Source organism: Lepidochelys kempii, chromosome 1 (assembly GCF_965140265.1).
Source record: "Lepidochelys kempii isolate rLepKem1 chromosome 1, rLepKem1.hap2, whole genome shotgun sequence".
Taxonomy (NCBI): Eukaryota; Metazoa; Chordata; order Testudines; family Cheloniidae; genus Lepidochelys; species Lepidochelys kempii.
In genome coordinates this window covers 192325072-192350021 of record NC_133256.1, presented here as the reverse complement: position 1 = coordinate 192350021, position 24950 = coordinate 192325072, and the positions used below count along the sequence as shown (strand labels likewise).

At 41.8% G+C, this 24950-nt stretch overlaps 1 protein-coding gene across 1 annotated transcript in view; it reads right to left on the bottom strand.

Annotated features, from left to right (window-relative positions):
* MYH15 (myosin heavy chain 15) overlaps nt 1–17729 on the bottom strand; it is a 60973-nt gene extending 43244 nt beyond the window's left edge. The window contains exons 1-14 of the mRNA XM_073306318.1: nt 17639–17729; nt 16480–16583; nt 15415–15558; nt 13998–14154; nt 10670–10697; nt 8685–8778; nt 6867–6887; nt 6196–6288; nt 5122–5185; nt 4924–5022; nt 3123–3226; nt 2502–2640; nt 2243–2361; nt 324–473 (exon numbers count right to left, since the gene is read on the bottom strand). Of these exons, the coding sequence (XP_073162419.1) occupies nt 324–473; nt 2243–2361; nt 2502–2640; nt 3123–3226; nt 4924–5022; nt 5122–5185; nt 6196–6288; nt 6867–6887; nt 8685–8778; nt 10670–10697; nt 13998–14154; nt 15415–15558; nt 16480–16583; nt 17639–17729 (1407 nt within the window). The remainder of the gene's footprint in view (nt 1–323; nt 474–2242; nt 2362–2501; nt 2641–3122; nt 3227–4923; nt 5023–5121; nt 5186–6195; nt 6289–6866; nt 6888–8684; nt 8779–10669; nt 10698–13997; nt 14155–15414; nt 15559–16479; nt 16584–17638) is intronic.
* Between the last annotated feature and the right edge of the window lie 7221 nt (nt 17730–24950).

Here is a 24950-nt window from a genome sequence, read left to right as displayed (position 1 = left end):
CCTTATTCCAGTCAACTTCAAATGCATGAGTCAAGAGCAGATGAGACAGAAGTCCTACCTAACTTTTGGAGCTGCTCATCTTTATCAAATGTCCCAAACCTCCCCAATTCGAGCATGAATTGCATGCCCGATCTTGCAAGGTGTTGAGTGCCACCAGTGCCCACTGATATCTCAACAGCTTTGCAGATTCTTGTTCATGATTCTCTCTTCGGTCACGTTTGTTCTTTACCCTACTGTCCTTTCAGAAGAAAGATGAAACCCAAGAACTATGGCTAAGTAGTATTTGGTGACCTTCAGCTGAGTTCTTACCAACCAATACTCACATCAAAGATTTCAAAGCCAGCAATGTCCAAGACCCCAATGAAGAACTGTCTTGGCAGCCTAGTGTCCAAGGTCTTGTTAATACGGAGTACCAGCCACTTGAACATTCGATCATACACTGCCTTGGATAAGGCCCCAACAGCATACACAACCTAAAGGACCGGTTTCAAACACAGTTATCAGATAATCAGGATGACTGTATGCCTTTACAGTACACAATACTTTTCATCTCAGGGCATTTTAGCTATTAAACCTCTGCTTGTAGTTTGAAGACAGTTTCACAGTAATCCTGACTCTGAGTGATGAATGCCTAACGAAATTAGGAAAGCTTTCCCCATAAGCTGTGCTGCACCTTATTTCTGTAGCACTAGCAATAGTGTATTTTATTAAATCTATTTATCTGGGGCCAAATCCCAGCCTTACCCCACTCCTTGCTGAAGAGCTGGGCAGCACCTTGCAACTTGGGATAACATGGCAACCCTGGAGTGTAGCCAGAATCTGGAGAGGGACGCAGACTGCCACTGATGGCTGTGCACCCTTCTACTGACTCATGAGGGTTCTGTATCCCAGACCCATGGTGGTGAGGTCAAAGAAGCCTGCTATCTCCCTGAATGCGGTGGGAATTGAAGAGGTCCTCCACAGATGCAGAGGATCTGAATAGGCCCAAGTTTACCACTGGCTAACTGCTCCTTATGTTTTGGAAAGTGCCATGGTCCTCAAACTTGTATCTGTGATGGCTAACTGTCTGTGATGGAAGGGACACTCAAAATATTAAAGCAACCCAACACAACTAAACACACTAAACAGCACCAGGCAATGCTTCTTCATTATCCTCTCAAATAGCCAACTGTGCCAACAGGAGAGGATGCACATAATATCTGATGGTGCTCTGATTACGAATCCTACACCAGTACCTTGTCTTCAGAGACCCCTTTTCATTGTAACCTAAACTCTTCAGCACCATCCATGCTGTTACGACTCCAACTTTTCAGAGAAGCAGCAACACTAACTTATTGCTGTCTTTACTAGGTAAATTAAGAGATACTAATGCATGAGGTTGCTCTGATCCAGACTGGGGCCTTTGGGTTCTAAAATTATGTAAGTGACCAATAAATAAATAATAAAAATCCACGACTCAGTTCTCCTAGGTGACTAATTCAGGTCCAGAGTTAGATACACTGACCTGTGCAGTTTATGCAAGTGGTTTGAGTGGGTGCTGCTATTAAATAATGGAAACAATGCTACTGGAAAATCTCCTCCTTCCATTATTCCCCTGTAGCCCTGCCCTTGGACTCATTACCCTATATCACTTTTTTAAAATAATTAATGGCAAGAACCTACTCTGTGGCCCAGATACCAACAACAGTGCAGTGAGAGGCAGAGTAGCACATGGCAGCAGCACAAAGCAGACTGCTGGACTGAGCCCCTTACTTGGGAAAGAGATCCAGGACTCAGGAGTAGATGAAAAACAAGAGTCCAGCTGGGTGAGAGAGTCCATTGTACGCCCGGACAAATGGTGAAGAAAGGACCAGGTGGGAAAGCTTTTTAGAGTTGCCCAAAGTTTTGACAGAACTGGACCCAATTCAGTTTTAAATCTACCCATGGCCAACACAATTATTAAAAAAAACAAACATGGGTTTTAGTAAATGATTGAGATGCCATTTCCACAAATCAATAAGCTGTCCGCACCCAGGAAAAAATTGTTTTCCAGGGGAAAAAAAACCCCTTTGAGATAAGATATAATTTTGGATTATAAAGAGATAAATTAGAAGTGAGTCCAGTGCTTGTATAATGCACAGAGACATTACGTTAATATTTTTAGCTATCTTTTCTTTGTGTAAAGTTCTACAGCAAAAAGCTGTCAGCTTGTAGAGCAGACATCCAGTCTGTTGGATCAAATGCTTTGAAAGCTTCTTCTCACCTGTTCGACACTTTGACCTTTGGTGACATACTCATTTCCAACTTTCACTCTGGGGTGCAACAAACCCTTAGCCAAATCAGAGGAGTTAAGTCCCATCAGGTAAGCAGCTTTATCAGTACCTAGTCCAAAGAAACAGGATTTCAAATTAATTTTAATTGATACTTGAAAACATGCCTGTACAGGAACAGGAATTAGGTCTATCAATTTCTAAACAGAGAAACTGGATAATGGCTTCTGAATTATTCTAGGTTTGCCTTACTTTCAGTGCCATCAGTCTCTGCTTGCTCCTCCCGGGGTCTTTGTTTAAATTTCATGTTCCCAAAGTGCATGATCGAACCAGTAAGCTTGTAGGCACCATACTTTTCATCTGGACTAAATCCCAAAATGTCCATGGCTTGCTATCAAAAGGAAACACGAGAGAATATTTTGTTACTTGCCTCTTCGGTAACACCAGCATCTTACAGTTCCATAAGGCATCCCTGAATGGCCGGCATTACAGACTATGCTGGAGATCCTCTCTGAAACAGGAGCTATTGTAACAGTCTTGAGATCACCCATTGCAGGGGGCATTACTTACTCACACCGGAAATCCACATTCTTCTCAGTGTCTCCACCCCACGGACCTTTTATATGAAAGCGAAGAGGATTTTGTGCCCAGGAACAATACTTGCCAATGTTCAAGCCCAAATTGTAAGGATTATCAAATCCCAGGCTTCATGGTGTGAAACAATTAACACCTGGGCTCCACTCCTGCTTCCATTTACATCAATGGTCAAAATCCCAATGATTGAGAGTAGGACTGGGCCACTGACAGTACTTTTCCCTCAACACACACACTCATTTAAGGTATCAAGCAAATGCCAAATTAACGAGGTCTTACATCCGTTGCCATCAGCTCTTCTCCGTCATCCAAATTGTCCACAGTCACTGCCCCTTGTGAACTAAAGTGGAAGTCATAGGGATTCGTAGATACCAGCAACATATCTGCAAAAGAACCACCATAGTCAAGCAATGCCACTCCAAATGGCCTGAAACTGATTCAAGATGAAAAAGAATCCATTGTTTGACAGCTCTCTCTCTCTCTCTCTGTACAACTTCACATGCACTTAGAGCATGCATCTCCTGAAGAGACAGTTTTTGTTTTAAAAAGGGGAAACTAAGGCTTTAAACATTCAGAAGTTACACCCTGTTGGCATCTTCTACACACAGGTAATCAGATGGTACCCTCTGGTAATCTCAAATTCCACCAGGCAAGAACATTGTTTTCATTATCCATGATTGACTGCTGACTGTAAACACAGCTAGGCTATGCTAAAATACCTTATTTTGGTTACCCCATCCTTTCACCCAGTCCCCTGTGCTTGTTTCATTCACCTTTTATTATTGTCTTTTAGACTGTAAATTCTTTGGGGCAGGATTAACTAGATGTTCGAACAGTGTTTGGCCCCAACCTTATTGAGGCAGTAAGTCAGTGGCAGGGCCAGGTATCAAACCCAAGAATCTACCTTCTCAGTTCTCATTTCAACCACTGTACCCTACTCCCTCTCTCAGACTAGAGACCAACAGTTGGAGAGAGAGCAAGAATAAAAAAGTGTCGTAAATACAAATCTATTACCCAGGAAGTAGGAAGTATTACTTCACTGTTTTGGAGTACGTGAAGGTCATTGGTCATGCATGTGGATGTGTGTTTTTGGGCACATGCCCACAGGACATCTTTAGGGATAATAGGACCCATACACATACAGAAGAGCAAATATCTCAGCATGATCCAAGACAGAGGCGTTGGACAATAAATAAGGTAGAGGACCAAGTATGGGTTTTCTGTGCTCTGCCATGTTTCCAAGATACACTCAGAGAATAATGTATTTTAAGAATCCTTGGGCTGAGTTGTCCTTCGCTAGCCTGTTGTTTTAGGGGAATTCTCACTATCCCGAGGCGAGTAGAAAAAATATTTCACACAGTTGTCAATTAACAACAGTGCAACTAAGCTTCTGCTCTACTGCTTCCTTCTCTTCCATAATGGAAAACAAAAATTAAAGATACATATTATAGAAAGTATTTGCTCCACAAATGTTTGTGGAATTTGCATCGTCTGAAACCAATGCGAACACTATACATTTGGGCAGGAGTCTTGCCTAACGGCAGAAGCAGGGAATTGGGTTATCTTCCTGCCTTTACTACAGATGTCCTGAGTGATCTTTGGCAAGTTCTTTAAACTTTTTGTACCTTGATTTCCTCACATTTAAATGGGGATACCCCCCAAAGCTTACTACCTCAGAGGGTGTTTTGAGTCTTATTGTTTCTAAGATGCTTTGTGATCCCTGGCTACATAAATGTTAAGTATTATTATTTATTGTATATAGTAGAAAACAAAATATTTTAAAAATCCAACCTGGGATTCCATTCTCCTATTCTAACATGTAACACTTGTTAACATTAGCGGGCATTCTGTATCTGCATGTCAAAATGAAAATTGTCCTTCCTGTTGCTGCTATCAAAAAGCCCTCATTTTAAAAGATCCACAGATTAATGACATTTCATTTTGACAGACTCCATTTTTTTGACAAGTGGAAGCATAAGGATCCTCTTGAACATAACAGTATTTTTTTTTCCTTTGGCCATTTACCCAATCAGATAAGGCCTGGCTTTTTGCGCTGACCCACCCAATATTTTAGGCTTACCTTGTAGCTCTGCTTTCTTTCCTGACACGATTTGGTAGAAGATATGATAGGATCTTTCACCTGGCTGCTGGAAAATCACTCGGGATTTCTCCAGCAAATCTGGGCAGATAATAAAAAGTTCAGTAAGAGAAAGTTTCTTCTCTGAAGTGTCAGACACAAATTTGTGATTCTATAGCAAGGAGAACAATTGTTGCTTACAAATTTCAATATCGGCAGACGACAGCTTGCCTGTGGTTCCAAAATGGATTCTGATAAATTTACCCTAATTTTGCAAAAGAACATTCTAATTACTTCAGATAAACTGTAAAGAGGCACAACAAATGTCAAAATACAATGCCTGCATGACAGTCAGACCGCTTAGGGCTCTATTAGCTTTCTGATGTGGGGAGAGGGTATTTGCCAACAAGATATGCTGAAGGTACCAAATGTAGTGCTTAACAGTTTTCGAGGCCTAAACAAACACACACACTGACGCACACCTTTGTTCAGGCTTTGAAAACTGTTAAGCACAATATATAAGTACGTTAATCATAACACTTAGTAGTTTTTTTACATATTTTACACACACACACACACGCACACATACCTGTGAGAAGGCAAGAATTATCGTACACTTTTGACAGACTAAGATACAAACAGGCCCACCTAGCAAGGCTATGTAGTGTTCAACTGCTCGGTGCATCTTCACATTTTCCTTGGTTTGTGTGGCTATCTAACTCAGGTGGAGCAGTCAGGCCATAAATGGTAGTAGCTCTCTCCTGACCAGCGTTCTTCTTCCATTTCCCTGTTACTTCTGGTCTTGACCTTACATCATGCTGCCCAACCTGTTCCACCCACTAGGTTATAAAAACAGGGCTGTTGTTTTTGTGGTCCCTTGCTCTTGGAATTTGCCCAGATAATAGGGCTCAATAGCTCATTAAATTTTACCCAATTTATTAACACTTAAGCTGATGCATGCCCTGTTTAATCATTTTCAGTATCTGTGTTGAAAAGAGCTAGTATATGCGTACTTCTCTCTCTTTTTAAGTTATGTTCTTTGGTGTGTCTTTTTTTTAATATCGTCAACAGTATTTTTTTCTTGATTTGATCATGGTTAGTTATACCTCAACCATGAAGCAATCCAAGCACCTCAGTGGAGGAAATGAGAGGCGTTTTATAAATAGGATGAATATGTTATTATTATTATTATTATTACTACATTACACATTATTATTATATATGTTATTAATAAGGGCAGGTTAACAAGACATTGGAACGACAGACTGGACTTACAAAACGTGAGGAGTTGTCATTTCTCAGGGTTTTGGCATTCCCAAAGGCTTCTAAGGCAGGATTTGCTTGGATGATTTGATCTTCCAAGGTTCCCTAAAAATCCAAGGGTTGAAACAAGGTTAATAACCATCAGCATAGAAACCACATTATACAAATCTAACTCAGCATGTGTACAGGTGTGACTTAGTTCACACCTGTAGCTAGTACAGCCTGGACAGAGCACAAAAGCAGGATTCTCAATATTCTAAAATCCTTGAACTCTAACTGCGGTCTTGTAGATTTCATGCCTAATGGCAACTGAAAACAAGTAAACCAACCATGTTTTTGAAGTGCTATAGCACAGGTGTATATGGAAGTGTGTGCATGTATGGGAGGCAATATAGAATAAAGTGAGAAGCACTGGCTAAATAACAGATACGTTAGTATTAGTTGAAGGCACTCAAAATTCCTAATGGGTGAGATTTTCAGTCACAGCTAGAGTAGACCCCCACAGAACTCCCATTAATTTAAATTAGTTTATGACTATGTGCTGAAGTGAACTTAATTTGAATAGTCTAGGCTCAGGGGAATATGGGATTATATCAAACAGAGGCTCATGACCTGCCCTTGGCAAACTAAGTACCATTTTCAGATTGAAAATATATGACAAAATAGCGAAGTCATCTACTTACCCCAGTCCTGGTGGCTGGTTGCTACCAAAGGAGCAACAAGAACAAGAACAACAACAAGAAAGAAAGAAAGAAATTATGATTACTACCATGAAGGAGTTTATGAAAGATGGAAAGGTCAGCAAGGATTAGAGATCTAGTCAGCACAAACCAGGCAAGCTCTAGGCATATACAGTGTGTGAAACTCACACATTTTGTGTGGGGTGGGGCTCACTGACAGCACCCCCTCTTCCAGTGCGTACTGCTGGCCTCCCGCTGCTGCTGTTACCCCCTGCTCCTGGCACATCTTGGAATAGGAAAGTGTAGGTCCAACCTTGTTTGTTCCCACAATCCCTTATCCAAACCAGCTGCCCCAATGGATTCCAATCAGAACAACAGACAAACTGGACACAGAGCTAAGACATGGCATCAGAGAACAAGAGAGAAGGGATGCAAGCAGAAATAGACAAGCTTTAGATAACTGGATCCTGTGGCATCTGAACTTCTGGAGCTGTAATATCTATTATTGATCATGATGAAGACAATGGAGGTAAAGTGTTACCTCATTTATCAAACTATGGCCGCTCTTCCAATTTCAGTCTCCAGTCTGCATGACTCAGTGTGTATGCCCAACTGACTCCATCCCTCAAAATCAGGCACCCACCTGGTTTGCAGCTATAAGTTTGACTACTGGGCACTCAGCCACCTGGTAAGCATTTTGCATGCATAAAATGAGTGCATACATGGTTTCGTGTTGTCATCAGTTACATGTACAAAATCAGGGACTGACTGACAATCGGGCCCTGTATATGCAGTATAGAGGACTCACTTAATCCACCACAGAAGTGTATTCGGTTTAAAGGTGAAATGAGGCAACGGTTGGTTGAACAGCTCACAACACAACAAAATTCAAATGGAATTCCAGGCAGTGATTACAGGCAGAATGTAACTTACCAAACTGGAATTTAGGAGAGCTGGTTGAATTTTTTTTGTCAACATTCTTTTTTGACAACCCCTCCTCCCCACCTCAAACAAACTATAAAATGTTTTTCAACAAAACAGAAGTTTTGGTGAGAAATTTTCCAAGTTTTTGACAACCAAAAACATTTCTATGGTTTTGTTTTTTTTAAAAAAACAAAAAGAAAAGGAGGACTTGTGGCACCTTAGAGACTAACCAATTTATTAGAGCATAAGCTTTCGTGAGCTACAGCTCACTTCTTCAGATGCATCTGAAGAAGTGAGCTGTAGCTCACGAAAGCTTATGCTCTAATAAATTGGTTAGTCTCTAAGGTGCCACAAGTCCTCCTTTTCTTTTTGCGAATACAGACTAACACGGCTGTTACTCTGAAACCTTTAAAAAAACAAATACCCAAAACATTCAGCAAAAAAAAAAAAAATTAATTGAAAACAAAAAGTTCATTTTTATCTAAATTTTTCACGGAAAAGAAAAGATAGCTTTTGATCAGCTCTAGAATGCAGTCAGGACACCAAGGCTAACAGTTCCTGGAAAAAAGTGCCGTGCAGTCTTTAATAATCACAAGTGGCAGAAGCCTTGGTTTTGCTGTCCCCTCTGGAATGCAGCAGCTTCAGCAGAAGCTATGTCCCTACCACCATGTTGGGGAAGACTAGTGCTAACTCAGAAGGAGAAATGCCACTTATTGAGTCATTAACACCTTTTCCCCAAGCACCCAGTCTTTTCCTTTTGGACCTCCTGTCCAAGTGGTGATCATGTCCACAGCTGCTTAGCATGTGAGAGCTGATGTTATGGTTACAGACTCATCAGGTAGGTTTCCCACAATAGGAAAATCTTGGCTGTCACAAAATAGCCCCTTGCATACTCACACTCTTTTTACCAGGTTCCCCGAGTGCTGCGACTGTGGCAAAATACTGAATGACACGCTTTGTATTCACAGTCTTGCCGGCACCAGATTCTCCACTAAAAGCAGAGGGATAATAAGGACACTACTAAAACCAGCCATAATCAGTCCTTTCCCCCTCCAATCCTGCCAACTCTTCATTCCTGACAGGCTCTTCTCAGCTGCTTATTGTGCTCCTACTGCTGATGCTTGGACTTCTGAGTGGCAATTCATACCACTGACCGAACGAACTGGGATGAATGTTGGCAATAGCAATAACTAACTATTCACCTGACTGGGCTCAGAAATATAAGAATAATTTGCACTGTGTGGTGACTTCCATTTAAGTACAGTGAGCCGCATTACAAACGTCAAGTCTCAACACTTGAGATAGGTGAACTTTACAGCGGCAAGGTAACAGATCCAGAAAGGCAAAGTTACTTGCCCAACATTACACATCAAGTAGCTGGGCTGTGAATAGCATCCAAGCACCAGGCTCGCCAAACTGTGCTCTAGCCACTACTCTAACCATACCCCCTGCTTTGATTGTCCTGGTTTGCTCCCTCCCTGCACTTGACTGCCTAGTCAAAATGCCTAGTTTAAATACATTTTGTGCTGGTGAAAGGTGCCAAATTAGCCACTTTGGGAAAAGAGGTCTTCGATCTACCCATAGGACAGATAGAGCAAGGGCAGCAACAGCACACCTTTCTTCTGTGCTGCCTTCCCAGGGTGCCTTGTGCTTGGACTGAAAGGACCACATCTAGTTGGTTAGAGAAGAGGTCACAGTCTGTTAAGGCCTGAGCTACTCGTTTCACACTGGCTACAGCACAGCCATCTGATGGCAACAACTTCCAATCACCAACTCAGACTCAGACTTTAAAGTCTGAAGGGACCATCATGATCATCTAGTCCAATGCTCTGCAACCTTTTTACGCCCAAGATCACTTTTTGAATTTAAGAACAACCCAGGATCTACCCCGCCTCTTCCCTGAGGCCCTGCCCCATCCCCAAAGCCCCACCCCACTCACTGCATTCCGCCACCCTCACTCACTTTCACTGGGCTGGGGCAGGGGGTTGGGGTTCGGGACGGGGTGCGGGCTCTGGGCTGGGGCCGAGGGGTTCGCAGTGTGGGAGGGGGCTCTGGGCTGAGCCTGGGGCAGGGGGTTGGGGTGCAGGAGGGGATGAGGGGTGCAAGCTCTGGGAGGGAGTTTGGGTACATGAGGGGGCTCCAGGCTGGGGAAGAGTGTTGGGGTGCAGGAGAGCATATAGGATGCTGGCACTGGGATGGGGGTCTGGGCTGAGTCAGGGGTTGGGAATGCAGGAGGGGATGGGGGTGCAGGCTCTGGGAGGGGGTGAGGGGTGGGGTTTGGGGTGCTGGCTCTGGGCGGGGGTGAGAGGCTGGGGTGCGGCCTCCCGCCGGGCAGCACTTCCCTCCAGTGGCTCCCGGTTGGTGGTGCAGCGTGGCTGCCGCTAAGCAGGGCCATGCTGGCTGCTTCTGGGAGCGGCATGGGGCCAGGGCAGGCAGGCAGGGAGCCTGTCTTAGCAGCAGCCCCGCTGTGCTGCCGGAGATCATGATCGACTGGGAGATCCTCTAGGATCAACCAGTTGGTTGCAATCGACTGGTTGGTAACCACTGATCTAGTCTGATCACTGCAGGCCACAGAACCTCCCCCACCCATTCCTGTAATAGACCCCTAACCTCTGGGCTGAGTTACTGAAGTCCTCATATCATGGTTTAAAGACTTCCAGTTACAGAGAGTTCACCATTTACACTAGTTTTAAATCTGCAAGGTCAAGTTCAAAATGGTCACTCTAGCAGTCCAAGACTGTGTACTCCATTCTTAAGCACATTGAAACTGGATTCAAGGGTTAACTGAGTTTCTGTCCCACCCATTCTCAGACATTGCATTTCAGGAGGACTCTTCCCCCCCAGTAACAGATTCTCAAACCAGATGAAAAATAAACACCTACGTGATCAGCATAGACTGGTTCTCTCGATCTAAGGAAAAACAAAAGGAGAAGAAAGGCAGGTCATTAAAAGTATTAGACAGTAATAGGAAACAAATGGAAGGATCCAATCTTTAGAGGTCACTGTAAGGTATAGCACTACACTGAATGCTCTGTGCTTTGTCCAATCCAGTTTTAAAAGTCAAGTGATGTTCATTCCGCCACTTCCCCTGAGAAACTATACCATAATGTAAAAGCAGAATGGTGCTCCTGTTCCTCCTAAGCATAGCTTTGCTCACTTCCAGTTGGTTCTTCTGCTCACGCCTCACTGGACCACCGTGAACTACTCCTCTCCCTCCTCGATGTTGACACAGAGATGGTTCTTTTATATGTATAATTACTGTAAGTACACTTGGAGACCATACTACATTAATAACTCAAGTTTCGTTGTAGACTTTAAAAAAAAAAGAAAAGACAGACAAAAAAAGAACTTGGCCCAAATTTATCTTCGTTTTAATTCCACTGGCCTCAGTGAGTTACACCCAGGATTTATTTGGCCCATTCTGACCATAATTGTGCCATTAGCTGATAAACCAACTTCTTTTCAGAGCTATGTTTTGTCAACATCTCTGTGTTCTCCACCCCCTCCCATTATCTTCCAATTCTTAGTCCCTTTTCGAGAGCAGGATGAGACTCCTGTAGTTTCTAAAAAAAATGCGTTAAAAATCATAGCTCCAGTAATTGCTGTTTTGCATTTCCACCTGTACAGATTTCCTTCGAGTAGCTGGCATGTGTGAACCGTCACTGCCCTCTAATGGAAGGAATCAGACTTGATGAAATATTTATTGCATTGTTTCTAGTGCAGTGGTTCCCAAACTTTAACAACCTGTGAACCCCTTTCACTAAAATGTCAAGTCTCACAAACCCCCTCCTAAAAATGAATATTTCCAGGGATTTTCTCCTTTACCTGAGTATAAATTATAAAATCATTGATCTTGGAAATATAAAATTTGTTTTTATGACATGCTTATTACACGCTATTTATTATTAATTATTATTGATCATTACAGTATTTTTATTACATTATGAAAACGGCAACACTTTTCCAAGATCTCACTTTCGTCACTTGTATCACTTTGAAAAAGCCTGTTATAAGACAAGGCTCCTATGTTTCATGAAGGAGCATCAGATGTGAAACAGCATGAAGAGATTTAAGAAGCCAACTCAAAGAGTTCCTACACAAGCATTCATGTCTTGAGCAGTCCAGGCAAACAACGCATGTTACAACAAAGCTTAAACTTGTTCTTCATAACAATTTTAAAATCAATACTAGCTGCCTATTTAATTTTAAAAACAGCAAAAAATATCTACCTCCCTTTCCATTTCTTATAAGGAGTCTTGAAGTTTAAATCTCCTCAGTGTGATAGATATGCTTGCTTTGATCTGCTTAGCTCTTGGAAGTCCAGGGGCTCCGGGTTGCTGGCCCCATGCTGCCTGGGATCCCTAGGGACAGCTCTGTCCGCCATTAGGGATTTTTTCCCCGAGAGCCCCCTGTAACGTTTTACGAACCCCAGTTTGGGAACCACTGATCTAGTGGATATAAAGCCTAATACTACTAACTGCTAATGAGATTTTCCACTAATTCAAGAGGCAGTGCATGTGGACTTGATGCAGAATATCCAGCTTTCCTTCCTCCATGACTAGGTGTTCAGATTTCACAGCAATTAGTGTAGAATAGCTGCACAGATGATGCATGTATAGTTTAGACCAGTGGCTCTCTCACTTATTTGATCATTTCCCCTTTCTTCGTGTCTGTAGTAGGTTATGCCTCCTGGCCAGACAAGTACATACACTGATAAAAAACCCACCATGCAACTCTCACTAATATTAAAACAGTAAGGCATTGATTCAATCCGAGCCAATGATCCATTGTAATAAGAGCAAAAGCAAAATTGTGATTGTGGTTGAAGCTTACAATTAAATGTGCACGCCACACTTAATTGTAAGCACCTGTGTAGTAACAGCCATTGATTTGTGGCTCTCCCTCATTTTTAGCTCTGGTTTGGTTTCCCCTCAATTTGTTAAAATCCTCTGCAACCAACTACTCTTTGAAAGTGAACCAGCATTTCCCCAACTACAGAAATAGTAAGGCCTTCAGGAAGTAATGAAAAGACAGACAGCTCCGAGTTCTGAGCCAAGGATTTCAGACAGGTTGCATCAAAACAAAAAAATCAGATACTTATTTTCACATAACATATTATGAAGGTAGGGTTGCCAACTTTCTAATCACACAAAACCAAACACCCTTGCCCCACTCCCAGCCCCACCCCTTTCCCAAGGCCCTGCCCCTGCTCACTCCATCCCTGCCTCCCTCTGCTGCTTGCTCTCCCCAATCCTCACTCACTTTCTGTGGGCTGGGGCAGCGGGTTGGGATGCAGCAGTGGGTGAGGACTCTGGCTGGGGGTGCAGGCTCTGGGGTGGGGCCAGAAATGAGGGGTTCAGGGTGCAGGTTCCAGTTGGGTGGCACTTACCTTAGATGGCTCCTGGAAGCAGCTGGCATGTCCAGTTCCTAGGAGGAGGGACCAGGGGGCTCTGCGCCCTGCCCTCACCTGCAGGCACTTCCCCCGCAGTTCCCATTGGCCAGGGTCCCTTTCTGACCCGGCGTTCCGGTCAAAAACCAGACGCCTGGCCACCCTATATGAAGGTGCTCATGAATCTAGAGTTAATTTCCATTTTAACTCCTATTTTTCCTCCTCCTCTACCCCTCATTGGAGTAACTGATTTCTTTGCACATGGGGATTCTTAAACTCGAGGGTAGGACACTTTTTTACTGAGAATTTGGAAGTTGCAAGATTGAAGAGGTTTATTCCCTACTTAATTGAAAGTTACGTGCCTTGTATTTTTCCTTAGGCCCTCATGGCTTTTTTTTTTTTGGTCCTCATCTTTTCAGCAGTTGTAGATTTTCAAAGCTCCAAGAGTCACACAGAGATAGCTCTTCACACACTCCTCACAGGACATGCTTTAGGAATGTTCACGATTAGGGACTGGAACCACAGAGAGTATAGGAGGAGATCAAACTAGTTTAAGCCAATTTTATTACCCTGGAACCTATTTGTTTTCAATCCCTTGATTGGATAAGCTTATTCTTCTTATTAGAAGACTTGAAGAAGTCACTGGGGCTCTGTATCTCTATGTTCTCAAGTCTAGACCCTTTTGTAGAGTACTGGGATACTCAGTGCTAGTAGGTTTCACGGTTAAAATTCGATCCAGTTTAAAAAAAAAAAAGGTCAGCATCAATCCCGTAGGCAAAATAAAGTAAATTCAGGTTTGAAAAGCAAACGATGGTACTTACTGCGCAGCATGTCATTGTATGCGTTATCTGCAATGGAGAAGATGTGAGGAGGAGCCTCTGACCGCCTCTTGCCTTTGTATGCACTAACCACCTCCGGGTTGTAGACTGGAAGCCATTTGTAGGGGTTTATAGTCACACAGAATAAACCTGAATAGGTCTAAAAAAGAACCCAAGATGGGGAGTAAATGGCCTTTATAGAGAGTGCGATTTAAGAAAAATTTATCATTTCTCAGTTTTAATATCTGTCATCCATTAGCTCTTACATAGTGCCTTTTGGCCCAGATTTTTAAAGGTATTTAGGCGCTGCTACACTCCGCATTAAAAGGCCTAGGTGGCTAAGTCCCATTTTCAAAAATTTTCACAGGGTATATGTACACTGCAATTAAAAACCCACGGCTGGCCCATGCCAACTGACTTGGGCTCACAGGACTCGGACCGTGGGGCTGGTTAATTGAAGTATAGATGTCTGGGCTCAGACTGGAGCCCGGGCTGTATGACCCTGTGAGGTAGGAGGGTCCCAGACTTCAGGCTGCAACCTGAGCTGGAATGTCTACACTACAATTAAATAGCCCTATAGCCCAAGGGCCAGCCACAGGTGTCTAATTGCAATGTAGATATACCCAGAGGAGCCCAAGTCTCACTCAAAGTCACTGTCCTTTATCCATTGATATTAAAGGGCTTTACAAAAGGAAGATAATAAGCATGATCCCTGGTTAACATATGAGAAGCTAAAGGACAGAGATGAATTTTGCTTTGAAATATGCACATACAGCTTCCAATGATTTCAGTGAGAATTGCATATATCAAGCTGAGGAGAAAATTTGGCCCTTTTAAGTTAGTTGCTGTTGAAGCTTGTCCTTGCAGTTGATAGAAATTGATCTTTCTTTTTGGGGAGCTACAGTACCAGGGAAGGGTTTAGAGCCAAACAAGATAGACAGACAGCGAGGCTGCAAACAGGAGAATAGAAAGCCAACTTCCTTCACCCTCATGTGCCGCTCCCCCCATGCCCCCAAAACCAAAAAAAAGTTACGCACATTTTAAGCTTGAGCCACTGATGCCTAAAACTAGGAATGTCTACGGAGGGCCCTTGATTAGTACTGAGAGCAGTATAAAATGAACCAGTTCTCCAGTGTTTGGATGAGCAGAAAAATATCCTGTTGTCCATTCTGCTGCCCCACCCCACTCCTTGAGACGAAAACCACTGCCTTTGTTTATTTGCTTTTGTCTTTAGCTTAGTGTTCAGACACAAAATTGCCACCTCCCCCAACACATTTCCTTCCTGAAAATGTGTGAATTAACCCGAATTTTAGGGTCAATCAATGTTGGAAGTAGAATATAAAGTACAGGCAAAATTGTTAGCATCGTGGCATTTGGGGAATACATTTCTGAACACATACGTTGAACCAACGACCCTTACATAAATCATCCAGTGGCTATAACGCCTGTTCAAATTGTGCAGCACAGATGCCTCATTAAGGTGGGTCAACATAGCCATGTCCTCAATCATGTCAAACTTCGGGGGGTTCATCGGCTGAACATCATCTTCTTTTACAGTGATGGTCTGCAGAGACAGACAAGTACAACATTGCTGGCAACTACTGTCACCTTGTCTTTCACACTGCCTACAGTGTGACGTTAAAAAAGCAACAAGTGAGCTGACAACACACCTTTAAAGAGATGCTCATATGTATTGAAGAGTCCACTTGGGTATGAATTGACTATAGTATTTTTTAACCAGTAGAAAATAAGCATTCCTGTTTTTTTATTTATTTATATTCTGATACCACCCAGAGGCCTGAACTGAGATTGCAGCCCCATTGCCCAAACACAGGGCGACCAACAGTCCATGACCCGATCTAATTACACAGGACAGGCAGGGAAAACTACACAGGGTCAGAGGGAAAACAAAGGGGGGGATGCAGCTTGACCAAAGGTCACAGAGGAAGTCAGTGGCAGAGACAGGAATAAGACACAGGTCTCCTCAGTCCCAATACAGCACACCCTGCACATTATACCACACCACTTGCCTGGCAGGCTCTTTTACTGAAATTTCAAGTGACTCTCTCAGATCACACACATTTCTGATTCTTTGGGACTGCAGAAGAAATTTTCCCAGCATGAGGAAACTCTTCAGATCAACCTGTACTACATACATGATGTTGTTTACTGTTATGGGTAACCAATGTCAGATGAGCACGAGGCAGAAAAACAGGGAAAGACAGACAGAGGTGGTAAACTATGAAGCTGTATGATCTTGGAAATCATGAAGTACAATGCAGTTTAATTTTTTTCCTCTGGGATAAGATTGGTCAGTTGCATACTTTGTTCTTCAATGCCAGAAAAGTGGAAAAATGTACCAAAAAACCCAAACCAAAATAATAAAATAAAAAAACCACACACATGGCCTGTGGTTATTAATTGGTTTGATTCTGTTTACACCAATCATCGTGCATTGATAGACAAATGGAAAAATGTTCCATACCTTTCCAGCCACAGTCTCAACAGTGACTTTGCCACCGCTGCTCTCTTTAATATCACCTTCAATATAAGCTTTCTTTTCATCAGGAATCCAACACCTCCTCTTCCCTATAGAATCAAACAGGTAATGATTCACCATCTTGTACGGCTATTGATTAATAATTGCTAAGATTACTTCCATACCGCAAGCATGCTGAAACCCGTTAGGCCATATCACACTGTCAAACCAAGTGCTTTACGTCCATCAATAGCCATGGGAGCTGCATGTGTAGTTGTGGGGTATAAGGTCCCTTAATATTACTTCTATGTTTCCCATTTTCAAATTCAACTTTTCCCTTCTATAGATCCTTTCCTCAGGGTAGGCAAAACATTTCACAAACATTAATTAAGTCTCAACACCCTTGGAGAAAGGTAGGCATCATCACCAACTTACAGATGGGGAAACTGTGGCACAGATGTTAAGTATCTTCTCCAAAGTCATACAGCAAACCGCTATCAGAACCAAGAATAGATCCCATGTTTCTTGCTTCACAGCCATGTGGCATAATCACTGCCTGTCTACTACTGTTTGCCATGTAAATCATTAATAGTAGTAACAATGTGTATCCAGCTACACGCATCTCCTTTCTGGAGCTAGGAGTAACTTGACTAGCTCCAAGATGCCTAGAAACTATTACTCTTTACTATGGAATAGTACAAATAATTTATTGATATACACTATAAATCCCTCCCCCTTATCTATGTATTTATACTCTGACTCATTACTCTACCTCAAGATCCTCTATGAATGGGGTGCAAGAAAAGTAAGTTATGGGAAACAAATCTTACAAAGTGAAGCCTGCAGACTACATTCAAATCATACACTGTTATTAAAAATTTAAGTCTGTGTATACAGACTAGATTTCAGGTGGGTATGTAGACAGTAGAGATACAATGTACAGGTAGCGTAAATACAGATGCATTAGTCAGACCAGGGAAATTAATGTTTTTATTATAGTAGCATCAGTGTGCTACACTTTTTAAACAGACAAATATGAAAAAGTCCCTCTCCTGAAGAACTTACAGTTGCAATGTTCCTAATTTGTAAATCCAATTAAGTATTCAGTTCACCAACTATTTCAGGTTAACAGGCCAAGAGCAGAGGAAAACATATTCTGTCTTACCATCAAATGCCACTGTTTGTAATACCATTATCTCCTTATCGCTCTTCCTGAGGAAAGGTGCAGCCTCCCCGAATTCCGATATGTCCATCATCTTGGCGAGTTCTCTAGACAGTGCAGCCCAAAGAGAGAAGAAAAGGATCTAGTCTACAAAATAGAAAATACTCCCATTTTGCAACAAATCTGAGTTACGATCCAAAACATACAGAACAAAATGACAGGGATTAAAGCTGTCAAGGGTTCCTGTAATAAGGGTGGCTTCAAATTTCAAATGCAAATTTGATAAGTCAACCAAAGATTGTGGGCCACATTGTGTCCTTAGTTAACCTCTTCCCTTGCAAGCTCTTGGAAGTCAATGGAGTAGTAGCCATAGTTGTGGATCACAATTTTTTCCATGGGAGAATTTGGTCTAGCCTTTTTTTCCTGGCACAAATGGTAAACTATCATTTTAAACCAAAGTTTAGAAGACAAATGGACTTTATGTGAGCTCCTGCATGTGAAAACTGATGCACTTCAGCCCTGCTTGAGTCATTCACAATCAAGTTGGGGAAGGGGAAGATTTTCAAAACCACACTATGTTGCCAAATTCTTCTCCTGTTGAAGTCTGTGGGAGTTTGCTGAGCTGTTTTGATTCCATTCCATCTTCCTAGGATTGCTTAACTGCCAGATGTTCCAAGTATGGTTCCATGTAAATGAATTTTCTTGATATGCAGATTAAATGGGATTCAGTATTTTATTGTTCAAGCACATTTTAAGGCAATGGCTTTATGGTCTTTCTGATTCAGCCTAGTGGTCAAGCTTGGTTTTTTTTGTACTTTTGTTTTCTCCAGTGCGCTCTGCCAAAAAATGTGCAATGTGGGGAGCCAAACAAACACGTGTGTCTTATCCATTTTGCTTCTCTAAATATTTGTTTGTCATTATAAGTCTGAAGATAAATCCTGTAGTCCGTGCTCAGACAGAGTTCTAACCGGGCTGAAGAGGAGTTTTAACTGAGCAAGAACTATAGGGTTAGACTGTCCGTGAGAGTTCTTTTGCAGACTATATTAGAAGTATTAAGAAGTCAAGGAAAAGTCATTGGGGATTGAAATGACCCTAACGCTGAAAAAAAGACAGCATGTGAGGTAGGTTAGTGAGAAAGAGACTAACGGAAAACACAAATGTGTAAAAGTAATGCAAGACGCTTAGAAGTTAATTGGATAGCCCAGGATATCTCTGCCATTTTTATTGCTGAGATAATTTTAGTCCCCTCAAGTCAGCAGCACTGATATAATCGAAACCTGTTAAATGTTCCATGTTAGAGCACACAAGTGTCACCCTTTAAACAGCATTAACACATTCAAACAACAGTTCAAAATGTTTTAGAAATAGTGGGCCAAATGCAACTCTGAAGTCAACGGAGTTGCACCAGGGGTTAGTTTGTTCCTATATATGTATGGTTTACCTTTTCATAAAGATTATATCTCTATCTCTATTACAATAGCATGCCTAGGCCCTTCTAAGATTGGGGATCTATTGTGCAGCATGCTGTACAGACAGACAATAAGACAGTCTATTCCCGAAAAGTTTTCAGTCACATTTAACAGATTTTTTTCTCTCTATTTTCTTTTACTCAAGATGCAATAATTATACACTTTTTTATGCCTTACAGTTGATTCTCACAACAGATATTCGCTTCAGAAGTTTTATTGATTGTGCCAGGGCCAGAAGCTAAAGAAAAATTTGCTGGAGGCATAAGTTAAGCAAGACTATCTTTGCAGTTTCAGGGTTTTTTTAATTTTTGCTTATTTATTTTACAGGATTCTTATGAAGCCAAAATGTCTCCTCCAAGCAAGAACGAAGTCTCTGGATACGTGCCTTAAACACCAAAATAACCAATCATTTTTAAACACGCAAAGCAATACAAACGAGGCAGCTGTGTCTCCAGAGCTCTCAGTTCTAGCTGGCATACAGTAATCCATCTCTTTCTTCTGAAACTAGCCTAGGCTCTTGTAAAGAATCTGAGCCCACGTAGGCTTGACTGCTGACAATTACTTCAGTGTCACTCTGAGCTGACTGAAAAGTCCTGCAGTGATTTAACTTCAGCATTCTCATAACACCATCTGAATTGCTAGGACCTCTCCTCACCAGGGAGGGGTGCATCATGGTGGCAGGAAAAGACCTCTCATGGCACCACGGGTATGTCTACACTGTAATTAAACACCAGTGGCCGGTCCCTGTCAGCTGACTTGGGCTCCTGGGGCTCAGGCTGCAGGACTGCAAAATTGTTGTGTAGGCTTTGTGGTTCAGGCTGGAGCCTGGACTCTGGAACCCAGGGAGGATCCCCCAGCCTGAGCCCCAAAGCCTACACAATAATTTTCAAACCAGCAGCCCAAGCCCTGTGAGCCTGAGTCAACGGATACAGGTCAGCCACAGGTGTTTAGTTGCTGTGTAGACATACCCCAAGAGACTCATGAAACAGAATTGTGACAAGAGTATGTGTGTGTCATTCCATGTTAAATGTGTGAATAGAAGCGTGGCCACTTCTATATTAGCCCAGTATATGATTCTATAAGTCTAAAATCTAAAAATAAGCTATTTCTATACCAAATTCACATTATATATTTTTTTTGTTACCAGGCTTCTTTCTTAGCTCTTCCATGCACTATTGAGCTACACCCTGCCAACTCTTAGTAAATATGGGGCAAGCACATAACTTAGGCATTTTACACTATTACAAAGCAGCACTGCTAAAATTAGGGGGCATGTGTTGGGTTGCCCTCAAAGTTATATAAGTATGATAGAATTATAATTATGTAGTAGTAGAAATAAAGATAGACAAAAGAGTATATAGGTATTGTAAAAAGGTATGAACATCAGTTCCATGCTGTTGAATTTCACTCTGTAACAAATGCAAAGCCAAAGTGCTAATTATTTCAGGCCGGTACAGGACAAAGAGTCTGTGCTGGAAAGTGATAAGAACTTTGAGGAAACAATGCTGTTCTTTAAAACAACACCCAGATGCTCTTCCCCCGCGGGGGCCCCTTGTCATGCCTATGTAAATCTTGGTATCCAAACAGGGAAAAATAGATAGTGGGATAAAACTTGTTAAATGAATCAAGAGTCATAGATTGTGTTGTTAAGTAAAAGAATGAATGATGAGTGCATGGAATTGAGAGCCTGAAGCAGGGAAATAATTGGTTAGTAAATGGTGCCAGCCTAATCCTAAGAATTTCAACCTTGATATCGATGGGCTGAAGAATATGCAAAGTGGAGATAACCGGATGACCCCCGGAGGGCAAACCGGAATCCACCCAAAACACATCAAGGAAGAACAAGAAGATAACACCTAGCCATCATGGAGCCGTCATGGATGTACCTACCACCTGCTGATTGAGCTGATTGATGGTCATCTCAATTGTAAATTCAGCATGATGAAGCAACTTCCATAGACTTGTACTGAACCAGAGACCTATAAAAATTGGGTCCAGGGACTGTGTTTGAGTCTGGTTCTACGACCACCCTCCAGGAGCATCGGATGCGCATCTGACAACGACTCGGCTCCACTCTCGTGTCCAGGCCACCTGGCCAGTGACTTGGCACGAGCAACATCTAGGCTGGTAGCTATAACAACCTTTATGTAGAACCTGTGTGTGAATGTCTGTGTGTGTGAATGGATCTATATAGAAATTGCATATAGGAATATTTTGTTGTATTTACAATAAACGTGAAAATTTGCCTTGTCCCTCTTACAAGATCCTGTTGGTATCATTTTTATTAGTAAAAAGAAAAGGAGTACTTGTGGCACCTTAGAGACTAACCAATTTATTTGAGCATAAGCTTTTGTGAGCTACAGCTCACTTCATCGGATGCATGAAAGCTGATGCTCAAATAAATTGGTTAGTCTCTAAGGTGCCACAAGTACTCCTTTTCTTTTTGCGAATACAGACTAACACGGCTGCTACTCTGAAACCTATTTTTATTAGTGTAACACATGATCCTGCAAGACATCTGTGTGCGAAGATCCCATTTACTGTACTTTAAATGGAGTTCTGTGAATGGAGGGCTTGCAAATTTGGGCCCTTGTATGTATATAGAAGGCAACATCTTTTAGGAGTCTACATGAAAAAATCATTATAAGACAAGAAATTGAGGTTATCGTTCAGCCCATTGCATGTACAAACGTATTTTTTAAGTTACCATAACCAGCAAACGTTAGCTTGAAACAAATACTCTGAAATCTGGGAAGCCTAAATCTCAGTCCATCCTAATCAGTAATAAAATACTACTACTACTTCACACTTGTACCTTTCATCTGAGGGACTCAAAGCACTATATAAGCATTAGCTAAGCCCCCCAAACCCCTTGGAATTCAGTTATATCCATTTTCTAAATGGAGTAACTGATAATACAAAGAAGTTAAATCATCCAATATCATCAATAAATCAGTAGCAGAGCCGAGATTAGAAAGCAATAGCATTAGTTTACCAACCCTGCCTTTGCTTTAGCCACTAGACTACACAGCCAGTGAAGACTGATTTGCAGGAGCAACGAAGGCAATCAGAATATACGTCCGAAATGGTACCCAATGATTCTCAAAGGATTGCAGCTCAGGTCAGTCTTAAGAATTCCTTGGGTAGCTGAGCTGCTTGAAAGTTTGAACATAATTCATAATCTTCCTGGGAACATGGAAAATGTGACTTGCATATAATAGCTGATCCATCCACCAGCTGCATAATAACAAGGAACCTGCAATTTTGGCTCTTCCAGTTGGCTAAATGAATAAGCAAACATTAGATAGAGAACATTTCAAGAGCAAGACATGTTTGCTACCTTACCATTAAGACAGTATCCCAGGGTTATTAATAGAGTGCTGTGTATTTATTGACATCACTACTAAAACCTTAAGCTGGTAGCAGCATAAAATCCAATGATACAACTGTAGAGCATAGCTGACTATAAGTAAGTACACTTAGCAGTAAAAGAGATAGGTACCTACCCTGTAAAGCAAAGAAGAAAAGTATGAGGATTCTGCTTGATGCAGACTTTTTATACACCTTCCTCAAGGTCACTGGTGGTGATAACAATTTAAAGGCATCAGTAGTTTTCCTTTGTTTCTATATTTGTCTACTGGGTCCTGGAAGAGGCAGCAGTGTACATGTGAGGGTATGATTCTGGAGACTGAGGGGGAGTGGCATGCTATTGAGTTGCTTCCCTATCCACTCCATTCTTGCTAGATGACTTCATGGAATAACTCCTATCCTTGCCAAACTGCCTGTATTTTAACAATGGCAAGTGCTACTTTTTCTGAGAACCAAATTGCAGTTGGCTAAAAAGAGAAATAAGAAAATTCAGATGTCATTACTTTGGAAAATGAATTGCCCACCTTTCTTATACAAAAGATAAGTGATCAGAAGGTGCTTTAGGTTCTTTGTGCTTCCAGTGACTATGGAACAAATATACACTGTCCACAAATAACAAAGCTAGGAACTGATCCCAGGTCTTCTGAGATCTCCAGTACCTTAAGCACAAAACAATCCTTCCTCTTACTTTGATGGCCCCAGAGCATTAAAACCAAGCCCAAGGACCTTGCAATTCCCAATTGTATGCAATGGCTAGAGAATGAAGATGGTGGAGCATATAATGTTCCTATCTAAAAAGTTAAACAGCAGATAGTACTTAAAACAGCCATCATCCTTGGTAGTGTAGAAATTAAGGGTGGATGTTGAGTCTTGTGCTTCAAGAAATAGTCCAGGATCAGGCCTTCTTGTGGTAAACTCAATTCCTGGGCAGTGAAAATAGCCTAACAAGTCGAGATCTCACTTTCTTTCAGCCCATAAATAACTAAATGAACCAAAAATCCCTGCCAAATATTGAGATATCCAGGTTTATTAGGTTCACCAGCATACTAAGTTATCTTCGGGTTCCAGTATAAGTTGAATGTATATACTAGTGGAATGTGAAAGTTGCAGATAATGTTGGTTGACTACAAGACAAGTAGTAATAATAGGGCTCTGAAGTGTGTTAGTTGGAAAACTGAATTCCAAGAGTTAAAAAACTTAGACAAACATCCAATGTTATATTCCTAGATTTACACTGAGGCAATTATTTTTGTCTATAATCAGACTGGAATAATGACTTACAAATTGAATCTGCTTCTTTTAAAGCTGCTGTCCTGATGGAATGGACAAGGACAGGTTACAAAGACAAGGGGAACACATGAGAAGAGAGAGGCTCACAGAATAGATAAACTAATAGAGGAGATGTTGATGTGCTATGCTTTGAGAGGGTGGATGCTTTACAGACAGGATATGCTGAGTGTTCCAGGACGGGAGGGGACATGACATCAACCCCTACAGGGGAAGTTACCAATACCAAGTGATACAGAAGCAATATTCCTTAACTAGAAACTATGTCCAGTTGGGTTAAAGGAGTTAGGGAGATAAAGGCAAAAGTTTCAATATGCTGTTCAATTTGGTTGCATTCATACAAGCAACATGCATTTGAACACAAAGCTAGCTACGTGCACCACGTCCCCTAAAGTCCAAGCTGCTGTGGCAGAGGTGTTTTTCACATTTCCATTGAACCAGTTTCATTTCACTCCCTCTCTCAAGCCACTGCTCCAGAACTAGTTAGCACTTTTCAGCATGAAAACACTGATACATAATAATCCACACCACACGAGGGGGGATAAGAAACTTGTCTAAGACCACAAAAGAAGTCAGTGGCAGAGCTGAAAGAACAACTTATCTGTTCCTGCTCCCATTCTTGTACCTAGAACACTTGACAACAGTTTACTACAGTTTTTTTCCCTCCAGATCAATCCCATACTCTAGCTATCTCGTGCTCAGGCCTCAAAAGATTTGTTCTAAAGCCCTGCACTTCGTAATTTATTGTTTTATATCTGGCTCAGAACAAACAGATTTGATTGTCTGGATTTAGACTATTTAGGTGAATAATGAATGAATGACCCTGTAAAACTTGATTGGATGTTCCTGATAGTGCAATGCAAAACATGATAGATTGCATGCATGGTCCAGATTAACGTTTATGGGGATGCTCTTAATCTGCTACTGAAGATTGGGAATGCTATAGCATTTCACATCACTCATGGCTGCGGGTGTAATACACACATGCTCTTTCCTCACGTCTCCTTTCATACTCTGTTAGTAACTATATTTCCAAACCTGGAATTAAACACTAACACCTTCTTATGTTAAAAAACACCTTTTATAGCCACCGTATTATTTTTTCATCTTCTGTACTGCACATATTCATCCTCCTTACACCCGTGTTCAAGAGGAGGACAGACAAACGGCTGTTTCAGCAGCTGATGCCA